This window comes from Erpetoichthys calabaricus, chromosome 3, assembly GCF_900747795.2.
Source record: "Erpetoichthys calabaricus chromosome 3, fErpCal1.3, whole genome shotgun sequence".
Taxonomy (NCBI): Eukaryota; Metazoa; Chordata; class Cladistia; order Polypteriformes; family Polypteridae; genus Erpetoichthys; species Erpetoichthys calabaricus.
The window spans coordinates 191,779,461-191,793,264 of record NC_041396.2 but is presented as its reverse complement, the minus strand read 5'-3'; the positions used below and the strand labels follow the sequence as shown (position 1 = coordinate 191,793,264).

At 36.4% G+C, this 13,804-nt stretch overlaps 1 protein-coding gene across 1 annotated transcript in view; it reads left to right on the top strand.

Annotated features, from left to right (window-relative positions):
* Nucleotides 1–13,804, top strand: part of qrsl1 (glutaminyl-tRNA amidotransferase subunit QRSL1) — a 53,160-nt gene that overhangs the window by 20,257 nt on the left and 19,099 nt on the right. The window contains exons 4-6 of the mRNA XM_051925349.1: nucleotides 1,499–1,595; nucleotides 5,764–5,937; nucleotides 6,566–6,741. Of these exons, the coding sequence (XP_051781309.1) occupies nucleotides 1,499–1,595; nucleotides 5,764–5,937; nucleotides 6,566–6,741 (447 nt within the window). The remainder of the gene's footprint in view (nucleotides 1–1,498; nucleotides 1,596–5,763; nucleotides 5,938–6,565; nucleotides 6,742–13,804) is intronic.

The following is a 13,804-nucleotide window of genomic DNA, read 5'->3' as shown; positions in this document are numbered from 1 at the left end:
AGTTACCCTTGACTGTAACTTCAATGAAATGGTTCAAATCTTTTTCAGCAATGTGTTCTGCTTCACCTTTCAAACTGATGGCAACAACATGAACACCTTCAGCTTTACACTAGTTTTAATAACTTAATTGAAATTATATATTTATATAAGGAAACTGTATATGGACCCAAGTTACTTATTAGTGTATTTAAAGGTAGCACCTTACAGTCTCTCTGATTTCAGCTTGGCATTACATTTGACACATCAAAAATATTGTAACTAGTTAACAGAAGAAAGCTGAATTATGTGTTTTCGTCAAAACTTTATACAGTACGTTTGCCTGTGTAAGAATATTTTTAGAAACAAATTATACATTTTTTAAAAGACTTAAACCAACCACCACAGTTAAGGTAGCTACTACTAGTTCAGTTTGTAGTGTAAAACAAGTCGGGTAATAATTTAACACTCATAATTAAATCACATTAAATGTTCAATTGAAGATGACCAATTATTTTGACAGTTTATTTTATAATGCTGAAAGAAATCCAAAACTAGACAAATAAGACAAAATCTGGGCTAGGAAGTTTTAAATCTTGGCTAAGATGTTTTTATTCTGTTTTTCCTCATTTTTTGTTTTTTATTCAATTAAATACACTGTAATACCTCATTGTCCAGTTCCCATTCCTTAAAACAAGTCAGAAAACAAAAAAGGATATCAAAAAAGATTTGCCATTATATTTAGAAGCCCATCAGAAAATTATTGCTGATACATTTGTAAACACATATATAACCATGAACCCTTGACTTCTCCATGGTGTAAAGTAGCTCTCTCAATAAGTATGTAATGAAGAAGAGGTCTCTAGTTGGGATGTTTGTGTGCATTAGATTGTATACAGAATACTGGACCTTAACTGCGCTCGTGTAAAGGGTAGGCTCATCTGCCTGCATGACAAGAATGATGGACTTGTCTCACAACAAAATGTAGTTATGAAATTTATTTTAAAAAATATCTTTTACTACTTTTTCAAGAATGATGGACTTGTCTCACAACAAAATGTAGTTATGAAATTTATTTTAAAAAATGTCTTTTACTACTTTTTCAAAAGCTTTTAGTTTATATTTAGTTTTTTTTTTCTGGTTTAAGTGCAGCTGCTACACAATTATATTGTAGCAATGTGAATAAAACTTAGCAGGAGCAGGCTTTGCAGGAGGCTAGGAAACTGGAATGAGGTAGCTCAGAGTGCATTAGGATGGTGTGACTTTCAAAATCATTTCAGAGACACAAAGTAGGAAGTTTGCCTAATAGACAAAATAAGATCTAAATCCAGAATTTATGATATTAAAAAAAAAAAAAAAAAAAAAAAAAAAGACCAGTATCAAATTAAATAAAGAAAAGTGAATACAATTAGATCTGTTTAATTGATATTATGTGTGTTATGGTTGATTTAAGCACATTTTTGTTTATTCAAGCAGAGGTTAAATGCTTATTAACAAAGAAGTGTTTCTTTATTTCTTCCAGGATATATCCCACCATTCAATGCAACAGTAGTTAATAAATTGCTGAATCAAGGAGCAGTGCTAATGGGTAAAACAAATATGGATGAATTTGCCATGGGGTAAAGGATTTTTTTTCTGCTGTCTTAAGGTATTTGTGTTAAATTTTGTTTTGAGGTCAATTCATTTTTTTTATCCATTATAGAGTAACGAGGTGGGTAGAACATTGGAAGCATATGCCGTATGTCACTCCATCACAGGGCATATTCATACAAAGTCAATTTGGAGTTGCCAGTTAATTTTGAATACATACTTTTGAGAGATATATTGATAACGATTTCATTACAATAGGATTGCGGGGAATACTGAGTTGATGTGGCTGTAGAATTAATTCGGCTGGTTATTTTTTAATATGACGAATGTGTTGTCAATGCATCGTATCTGTGGAAGTAAAATTCAGGGCCAATTCCAAGAGTGCCAGAGAGCTGCCTGAATCTTAGCTCTCTAATGAAAATGCCATTAACAGACACTTGGGCTTGAACCCAGCATATGCAGGCTTAAAAAGAACATCCAAATAATAAGAGACTTTATGACCAACACCTTCCGAACCCCACCTTATTCATGCATCCTTCCCTTCACTTGCTATATATTGGCTTTGATTCTTGTAAGCCTGATCATTTTCCTCTGATGATGATACCTGGTAGGTTGTTGAAAGCTTAAGAATTGTAATAAAATTGTCTCCAGACAGTCATAAAGGTTTGGGGCAGCCACCCATATACAGTAATATGATCCTGGCTGCAAAAAGATTTAGCTGTTTACAAGGCAGTCCAATACAGAACTGATCAAGTGGATGTAAGATGGCGGTTTTAAAGTATCGGAGATTAAATGAGGTCATCCAGGCCGGAGTCGGAAGTGACGTCTTCTGGACTGGAAGTGACGTCATCAGTGGTGCGGGAACCCGATGGGATTTCCCGAGAATGGTCTGCAAGAGACTGAGAGAGACAGTCTGCACACTCTGCCACCCCCTGGTCTGGCATAGTATTACCGTTACTTAAGCCCTTCAGGTGCCTCCTAATCGCACGTGTGTGACAGAATAAAAAAACTATTTTAAAATATGTGACTCATTTTCTCCCTTTGTGGATATTTAGCTTCAAATATGCAAACTGTATCACAGATCTTCACTTCCATATATATATGTGTGTGTATATATGTATGTGTGATACAGTATCTGCCAAATAATACATATTGCTTAAGTGACATTTTGATGCTTCATTTTAGTGGTCTCGCTTGTTAAGGTTCTCCAACCTTAATTGCTTATTTCAATCTTAAACTGCTGCATTGTGTCTTAATTGCTCCTTATTAGCAATAAGATGTAAAAGACAAAGCAGCCAGCAGTTCTCCAGCTAGCTTTTTTCCAATTACATCTGTGTGTGTTTATCATGCACTGTTTGATTTAATAAAACACTTAATAGAAAAATGTGACAGACTGAAAATGATCTGTTTTAGGCTTCATATCATTTGGATGATATCCTTGGAAAGGAAAAAAATCTACGATATAAGAGCCTTACATTGCACAGACTAACAAGCCATAAAATTAAATAAGGTCTGAGATTGGCAATGATTGGTTTCTAATTAAGCAATTGGGTTGGAATGAAAACCTGTAGCCACTGCGGCTCACCAGGACCGACGTTGCCTACCCCTGCCTTATGGGGATCAAACAAGAGGAAGTGGCAGATGTTTGCCATCTGGCCAACCAATTACAAGTGTTACCTGAAAGTTAACCAACTAAATAATAAAATTGCAATTTCAAACTAAGACCTCGCAGCACAGCCAGACCGTCCAAAGTCGGCATTCCTCCCGTCATCCTTCATGCACCCACAGTCGTACCTAGGATCCCTGGAGAGGTTATCCGCCATGCTCGCCCCACTCAACGCCATTGTTCAGTGGGGCAAACCAGCCCCTAGAGCGCCTCAACCTACTCTCCCCTCTAGGTGGCCAGATCATCCTCACCGAGACTGCTCATCAGCTGCTTTTAACCTCAGTTCCTTTTCTCATTCCTTTCTGTCTCCTTATATTCCCCAAATACGCACTTGTGCTTCTCATTTTATAAATATAGACGTAGCATGTGATTATTTTAAAAGGCAATGAGTCACAGATCTCCCCTTACCACAAGTGGTTTGGGAACCTCTGTTGATTAGAGATGGTCTCTTTACTGTCTGTGTGGCCTTTATTACAGTAAGATAATGTTTCAGATTCACATCCTCCTGCCTTATTGGAGCGATTGCTACTCAGTTCCTGTCGGATATGTCCAGGACCCTGTGATGGTATGGGTTGGCTGCATGCTCCTGAATCCAGGAGACTCTTAAACGCCCTAACACCGACAACATACCCAAGGGATGAGCCTAGTAGATGAGGATACAACACACAAAGCAAAGGGTAGGTGCAAAAGTGCCATGGTGCTTTTATAAAAGCAATCCCTTTAAGTGTCCAAATAAATAGTGCAGTGCAAAAAAGTTCACTAAATAAATAATCCAATAAAAAGAAGTGAAGATGGAGGTTATAATCAATCAAATGTTCCTTAAAAATGAGGTTAAAACTCCCAGGTAGGCAACTGTCCTTCAGACGTGGTCCCGGTACATCCAGCTAACTCCAAATGTAACTTTGCAACCGAAGAGACGCCTAATCAGCATTTTAGCCAACCTTCTGCACTTGCTCGGAGCCCTGCTGCCATCTGCGGCCTTGGCAGAGCAATATGTCGAGCCTCAGACTCCTGCTGTCAGTCTGATGTTCCTGTGGTTCTCCTTACTGAGTCTACCAATTCCCCTGCAGCCCCCCTGCCTTTCTCCTGGCCTTATGTCAAGTTGCTCCATCTCCCCTGATTACTCAGATGAAGTCTCCTTCTTCAGCCGATATATATATCCCATTCTAAAATTTCATGATTCTATGTATGCATTTTTACATCAACCTAGATAACCTTATGTAAATTTCTCTCGCCTCCCATTTGATTCTTCTCTTTTAAACTGCTTTTGTTCATCTAATTATTTATATAACCTTTCATCTTTGTGTTCTGCCATTATTAAGTACTTTCTGACCCTCATAAGTAGCTTAAGTTTCGTTATTTTTTTAATGAAATGTTTAAATAAATAATTTGAAAATATACGTGTAGTGTACTGAATATAGTTTGCCTGATTTTTGTTTGTTTGTATAAAATGTATTTTCAGAAGCATTCATGAGATAATTATTTAAATTGTATCGTAGGTTCATATGATGTTGTCATTTACTAAATAGTTTATTTAATGAAAATATTGCTAGTATCTTACCACAAAGAAGTAAACTGAACAAAGATTAGAGTTTATAGGGAAATGTAAATTAAAGGATGTTATTTTTAGATGTGGTAGTGCAATGTGGAAGAAACTGTACCAGTCACCCCTTCCAGGTGACCTGTTCTCCTTTTTATGTTGAGGAAAATAAGTACAGGCAGGAAGAAGCATCAATCAATCTCAATCGATCAGTTTTCCAAGTCTTGCAAGAGGTAACACTCATTAAAATACAAATCAGTAAAACAATAAAGGAAAGTGTTACAAAGGTATATTTGCTGCATCCTTTTATACATTCCAAAATCCGATTTCAGCTCCCACTCATTACATAATCTCTAATACCATTGGTTACACCCTGTTGCTAATAGATCATAGCAGAACAGTGATACCTTAAAAGGTTTCTGTCAACCTGTTTCACTTCGTCGGATGGCCATCTGTCCGTTTCAGTAGTCTAAAAGTTCATGACCTTAAGGTGCTAAAGTATGCAGGCCTCGTATAACTTCTGTATGCCTTCACAGTTTCAAGCTTATCCTGCACAGTGCAGTCAACCACAAGTTCCCTCTTTCACTCTTACCATGACTTGTCAGTCACAGACAAGCCAAGCAGCAAGCACGCACTAGAAGGAAAGCACCTTTAACTTTTATTTTTTGAAGCCGTGCTGTTACTGCAATACTGAATAATAGAACACACTTAACTGCCCTTTTCTTACTTCGTTCAAACTCCTTTGTAATAGCAAACCAAATTGTGCCTTGGCTATTAAGTATAAGCTCGGAAGAATAGAGTCTCGGCATAAATCCATTATGCAATGTAGCTTGTTTTTCTTGTCTTGTCAGCACACCTACATTACATGCCATGTGCAAACTGAACTGGTGGTCCGAATTCAACTTCTACAGCAGCTACAAAAAGGTTTTATGGATTGTCTGCTTCTCACTGAATTTCTGTATCATGAAACGTGTAACTTATTTTTCTGTAGGTCAGGCAGCACTGATGGAATTTTTGGTCCTGTAAGAAATCCTTGGGGATACTCTAGACAGTACAAGGAAAAGCTAATTGCAACAGGTCAATGCACAGAAGAACCTGATTGGGTAATAACAGGTGGCAGCTCTGGGGGCAGTGCAGCAGCAGTTGCTGCTTTAACATGTTTTGCGTATGTATTCAGATTTGTTTCCTAATATAATGTGTGCTATCTCTAATATTAAATATATTTTAAGTTGTTAAATGTCTTCTTAAATATTCTTTTTATCATTTGACGAAAATAACATTCTATACAATCAAGCCTAACTTACACAATGATGAAGGTAACATTATATACAATCAAGTCAAACTTGACAAAACAGAATTCCGGCCCAACCCGAAATCATGAATTAATAAAATTTTTATACTATAAAGCATTTCCTTTTATTTGCTGTATTTCTGAAGAAATCAACTACAATGTGTAGTTCTTTGAAATATAGATTTTTATTCTTACTTTGTTCTGTCTATGCTACTGCAAGTTTAAAAAGCACACTAAATTGTCAATTTCCCTATTTGTTAAGGGGTGTCACATATGAATAAAAATACATTAAACTGCTAATATTATTGTTTTTAAAATGGAATCTAATGTATTGCTGAATAGACTGTTTCTTTTGTCTAATTTGGTATTTTATTTTAACCTGAACAGAGCTTGAAAAGCTCTTTGTTTTAACATAACATTGTGAAATTTGTAGTGAGATATGAACATTTTTAATTTGATGATAGTTTCTTTTAAGCTGGATTTTTTTTTCTTTTCTTTTGAGTGCTCTTGGCTCTGATACGGGAGGTTCAACAAGAAACCCTGCTGCACATTGTGGAGTTGTAGGCCTGAAGCCCACTTATGGACTAGTTTCTCGACATGGGCTTATCCCTCTTGTGAATTCAATGGATGTGCCCGGAATTCTTACCCGAAGTGTCGATGATGCTGCTACTGTACTTGGTACATTCATTTTTCTATGTACTTTATATTTCATAGATTTAGTAAAATTGTTTTTATGTTTGAGTAAGTTATCATGGAATTAATTGATTTGCTTGATTTTTTTTTTTCCAGAAATGTTACTGTATATTTTGTGCAGTTATCCTGAAATATTGGTATAGTCTTCTTAGTTTAATCATAGCTTTTTTTTCTAATCTGAAATTCTTTATGCTTTGATATCATTTGTATTCTGCCTTTTACAAATGCTGTAGTGGTTTCAAATCCCAGAAAAAAACATTTTCTCTGTACATTTTCCATGCCTTTATGGACTTTCATCCAAGTGCTCCCGTTTTCCTCCTACGTCCCTAAAGATGTATATCTATACTAATAAAAGGCAAAGCCCTCACTGACTCACTCACTCACTGACTGACTCACTCATCACTAATTCTCCAACTTCCCGTGTAGGTGGAAGGCTGAAATTTGGCAGGCTCATTCCTTACAGCTTACTTACAAAAGTTAGGCAGGTTTCATTTCGAAATTCAAAGCGTAATGGTCATAACTGGAACATATTTTTTGTCCATACACTGTAATGGAGGAGGCGGAGTCACGTATCGCGTCATCACGCCTCCTACGTAATCACGTGAACTAAAAACAAGGAAGAGATTTACAGCACGAGTCACACGCGGGAACGAAGGTAAATGACGTTAATTTTTGACTGTCTTTTAATACTGTGTAAGCATACATATTAACACGTGCAATTAAACGTGTGCATTTACGGTGTGATTTCTCAGGCTTAAAAGCTCACCTTTTATCAAACGCGGGAACAAAGGTAACTGACGTTGTTCACTGTCTTTTAATACTGTGTAACCATACATATTAACACATGTGCAATTAAACGTGTGCATTTACGGGGTGATTTCTCAGGCTTAAAAGCTCGCCTTTTACTAAAAAGGTAAATGCAAAACTATTTTCAATCAGTTTATTGAAACGCTCCCGTTAAGGATTGCAATAACATATTCGCGAGATAAAAGAACGAAGTAGGGGGAAATGGAGGAACAGCCGCAAACAGCGAAGAGCAAAAAATTAATTAAACAATTGAGAACGGAGCGAGTTAAGCATACAAGCATGTTCATAAGGGAAACAAAGCACGGTGTAAAACGTAAGTTTAAATTAAGTTTATAGAAACGCTCCCGCTGCGGATTGCAATAACATATTCGCCAGATAAAAGTTTAATGAGAAGACACGAGGTATAAACGAACCACACGCCGTGGCGCAACGTTAGGGGCAACAGTTTCAACCATTCTATGATCTGCTTCTCGCAACTGAAAGACGGCACATGGCGGATGTTAGCCGACTTGCTGACCGCAACGTTAGGGGCTTCAACTATGGCGCTGACGCCACATCTCAGTGCCAACACTTTGCAGACTCTACTTAAAAGACACGCCCTCCTCACTGGACAGTTAAAAAGACCAATCAAACTAACGATGACATCAAGTATTACCCAATCAAAAGTAGGAAAGGAGGCATCTTCATAAAATGCGTGTGGGATGATTTGCATGAGACGCTGCTTTAAAAAAAAAATGATAAAAAAAATACGGGATAAATCCCGTCCAGTATTGATTCAAAATGGGACGCGCAATTTCATTCTCAAACGCGGCACGATTCCGTATTTTAAAGGACGGGTGGCAACCCTACAGTGCCAGGTAACCACCCATACAATCAGATTGTGATTCACACTAGGAATGCAATGAATGTAATTACCCCGATCTACATACAAGGCGAAAGTCTTGCAACATTCAAAGATGATGGTTTGGGATAAGTACACCATACAACATAAAAGAGCTTATGAAGCCTTGAACTGAAAAAAGCAAGATCTCAGAGATCGTAAAAAAAAAATAGGACGTAATGTCGTTTTACTCGCTGTAGATTTTAGTCAAACATTACCAGTTATTCCACGAGGGAGACCAGCAGATGAACTCAACGCGTGTTTAAAATCCATGCTTCTCCCACGCTCGGTTATATGTCGCGTGTTCTCGGGTAGGTGCACCAAAAAATGTATACATTTAAGCATGTAATGGGCAAACAAAAAATGAGGTATACCCGAAGGCACTGCAGTAGTACTTCATGTAACTTTACTTCTTAAATGTTAATGTTTTACTGTTTAATAATTTATACGCTTCTTATATGTTGTTCAAATTCTTTTATCAAAATACCACTGACAGCGCAATGCACGATAACATGGAGTGAATACACCATACGCATCCGCCCACGGCTGCCCTGCTGTGCGCAGATAGGAGTTGTTTCTACAATAAAATAAAATAAAGATAAAAAGAGTAAAACAATCATCACCCATAAAGCGTGTGTGTGTGTGTATATATATATATATATGTTGATATGTGGATGTGTATATGTGTATATATATATATATATATATATATATATATATATATATATATATATATATATATATATATATATATATATATATGTGTAGATATATATATATATGTGTAGATATGTATATATATATGTGTATATGTGTGTGTGTGTATTTTATATATATAAAACACAGCAACACTCATAACAATGACAACACAATTACATTGACAATCATGTTACGTTATTTTTAAAATGTTTTCTTTTTTTTTTCATAACCTCTTTAACACACTACTTCTCCGCTGCGAAGCGCGGGTATTTTGCTAGTGTTATAGTAAATGGTAACTCTAAACTTTCTTAAAGTGAATGAGTGTGGGTATTAGTGCTGGGCGGTATACCGGTTCATACCGAAAACCGTTTTTTAATTTTTTTTTATGATGTGGATTTTTCTTATACCGCAACACCGGTTTAAATTGCCTAAATGACGTTCGGAATGTGGCGCAGCGGGAAACTGTTCAAGTGGGGACCTTTTTCACTGCTACACCGCTAAACACAGATTTGTTGCGCGGGGACACTTTTTCACTGCTACACCACCAAATAGGTAGCGGTAGTGTAGGTATTGCGCGGTGAAAATGGACAGAGAACATTCCAAAACTGAAGCCAACGATAAAGTTGAACATGATGAACAGAAGAACTTTTGCCGAAAAAAAGGAGTCGCGTCCATTGCCTTTTAGTTTTAAAAGGTCAGATGTGTAAATACTGTTTCTATACTACTGGATAATACTGCAAGCCAAGTTGTACTTGTTTTATTTGTTTTCAATACAGTGTAATGTACCTGGTTACTGTGTAATAGTGTGACGACATGTTGACTTTATTCTCGTAATTTGTCATTAAAGTAGAACATCGTAAACTAAACTTCATCGTAAAATGAATATTTAATTTACTAGATTTTCTCAAACCCCGTCATAAGTTATATATCGCACATTAAATGCTTTGTGTTAAGTGTTCTCCGAGATTCTTAAACTGACTTCTTCTTGCACTAAGAGGAGGCGCCGGCAGTGATCGCCGCACAGAATACATTCACTTCATGATCTTCCTGCTCTCTGAACATTTAGAATGCTAAGATAAATACTTAATATAATTTTCATGGTGAAATGCATTAAAGCATGCATTAATCATATGGGGGCACGGCGGCGTGCCTGCCTTGCATTTGCATGTTTTTCTAGTGGGTTTACTCGGCGTGCTTCAGTTTCCTTTCAAAGTCATGTAGGATGTGGGGTTTTGTTATGCTATGTTGACCCTGCTAGTGTATGTTTTGCTTGTATTCATCCTGCAATGTGCTGGCGACTCATTCAGAGATGGGCACAACTCTGAATGGATGGCATAATTTAAAAATATCTTAGTTATACATGTTTAAGTTTTGAACACTCCGTGGGCTAAGTTTATAACTAGTTTTAATTTCACAAAGACGTTTATCGTGTGGTGATTGGTTATGTGATGAAAGAAAAAGGAAGGATAGGAACTGGGGTTTTGGTACGTCAGATAGAGACAGCATGCATGCAATAAAGATAGCCCGCTCAGAAGAACATGCATTGAATTCTGTGTTCGTGTCTCCGACCACCAGATCACAAACCCGACATTTACACAATATTTAAGTTAAACCTGTGCGATAGCCATTCATACATCCAGTTTTTTGGAGCCTCGTCACACCTGCCATAAAGTTCTCTACACTGAACATACACCTGGGGACCCCTTACTGCGAGGGAGCAGCACTACCGCCTCACTACCGTGCATGTGTAATACCTGCTTTAATGCATTTCATCATGAAAATGATATCAAGTATTTATCTTAGCATTCTAAATTTTCAGAAAGCAGGAATATCATGAAGTGAATGGATTCTGTATGGTGATCGCGGTCTCCTCTTAGTGCGGAGGAAGTCAGTTTAAGAAGCATAGTGATTAACAACTGGGTCGGGGAACGCAACACAAAGCATTTAATGTGTTGCATTAATTTATGACGGGGTTTGACAAAATCTAGTAAATTAAACATTGATTTTAGGAAGAAGTTTAGTTTACGACATTCTATTTTAATTATGAAGTAAACTATGAGAATAAAGTGGAAATGTCGACTTTATTATCGACATATATTTTGTTTTTTTCTTCCCTGTGTCCATATTGTTTTTTTCTTCACAGTGGCCCTAATACGATTCCGTAGGGCTATACCACAAATAGCATTATAAATGCAAGTTGCAGGTTTATTATTTATGCATATAGCTTAGCTTGAAGCAAGGTCCATATTAATGCAGTTTGCCTAAATGATGATTCAGTTGGTAAAGATGTCATCACCAAGTTGCACTTGTTTTATTTTATTTTAATTTGGTGAATACTGTGTAATGCACCTGGGCTTGAAGTCTTGAAGTAATAGTGCAACTATCAGTAATAATACTATTATTTATTTTATTGTTATTATTTATTACTTCAAGTATTATGCAGTTTAATGATGATAAAGTTGTTTAAAAAGTCACTTTAACGTGTCAGTGGACAGAGATTGTTAACATTAACAGAAAGTGTAGTTGGTTTACAAAAAATATTTATTCCTTTTCTAAGACATATTCAGTGCAATACAACTTTTGACAAGCACTTCTGGATATTTTACCAAGTCTAAATGCCTCTTTGTATGGTTGAAAATATATTGTCAAAATTATAGTTTGTTTTTGCAAAATTTGTTCAATAAAAAGGTTCTATATTTTGACTGCATCTGTCATGCAATGTGATACCTTCTCCATTAGTGCCACCCCCTTGAAAACTATCACTTTATGGGGCAATGCAAACCTGTATTAATACTTGTGTGCACATTAAAATGTTTTTTTTTGTACAATGTACAATACTCTTGACAGTGGAATAGGTTATTCTTAGCCAGTAATTGCAGTGGAAAATGTGGTTAACATCCACTCATGCATGGGGAAAAAAATACCGTCGAATACCGTGAAACCGGGATAATTTAGAAAAATACTGTGATATAGAATTTTGGTCATACCGCCCACCCCTAGTGGGTATGTATACAAGTGTTGCCTTATCCGTTGTTGTTTTACATCTTGTACTTGGCTCTGCTCACCTGACATTAAATTAAACCCGTGTTTCTGTGTATACAAAGTAGGTGTACACATAGTGAACAGACTTCATTTTCATAGCTTTCACGTTTTGCCCCTATTTGTACTGATTCTGTAAAGGAGTTTCCTTAAAACGCACCTGTAAAAGAGATCAATTTGTTTCTTATACTTCTAAAAATGAATATTGTACATTTTTGGGATTATCACCTTCTTCTTTTTCATTTTTATTCTACATTAAAACAAGTGTGTATTCACTTGGAGATATTCTGCATTTTGACTGTATTCCACAGGAACTGAGCCATACAGAAAATTACTGATACATGAAAAGATAAATATGTTAAGTATTTTTTAATTTAAACTTTTAAAATACTTTTCCTCTAAATTGATATACATTGTTTGTGCAATAGTAAGATATAACATAAAAATATATTTCAATTGCATGAAATTAGCACCAGAATAGTAGCAAGTGGCTGTTTGATGTTCCCTCTCTTTTTCATGATGATTGTAAAACTGAAGTACCACACAGTTGTCCCAGTCATTTCACATGTAGTGTTTCACAGCCACATTTTGAAATAGATAGCAGTTCTTATTTATATAGCAACCAGAAGATGCCTGGGTTAAATATTTCAGACAAATGGTGAAAATTTAAAAAGAGATATATGGCTACATACCAGCGGTCGCTTATAAAAGAGCGGAGCACAGTTGGGCAGGCAGTACAGTCTGCTGGTGCAATGTTGTACAGTGACTAACAGCTACAACGTTTATTGTAATCTACCACTAGGGGGCTTCAGCCCCTGCCAGCGGCTGCTTTCTAAAACCCCTCTTAAATGGTGATACAATGGGAAACAAATACATTTTTTGGTTTAACTCCTCTTTGCTCCAGCAGATGCTGGCGTGCTGCTGCTGCTGCTGCTGCCCTTGTGCGTGATCTGCAAATCGCTCGCCTACTCCTCCACCCTGCCAGCAGTAGGCGGCGTTGTGAAGAGGGAGGCTGAGCGCACCCCAAGGAGACACGGCCGCTCTTCCAAAACGCATCTTAAATGGTGATACATTGGGAAACAAGTAACGGGTGTTTTTTTTCACCTTCTCTTTGCTCAAGAAGCTGTTGGCTTGCTGCTGCGTGCCTCGTGATTTGCATTTCGTGCAGAGTTTCGAACGTTTAAAAGCCTGTACAGCACCAGAATATTCGATCTCTTTTCGCTGTTCTGTTTCCCCCCCCCCCCCGAGTAATATTTTCAGTTTGTTTGCACTAATGCGATCTTTACTCTCATTTTTTGAGACTTTCGAGTTTTCCTACTTCCATTATCTCTAACCTGCTGTATCACGGGACTTGCGTCTGAAGGTTGTAAATATGACATGACTTATCCGTCTTGTGGGAAGTGAGTGTGTCTGTCTCTATTCAAAAATATATATATTTATATATATATATTATATATATTTATATATATTTATATATATATATTATATATATTTATATATATTTATATATATATATTTATATATATTTATATATATATATTTATATATATTTATATATATATATTATATATATTTATATATATATATTATATATATTTATATATATATATATATATATATATT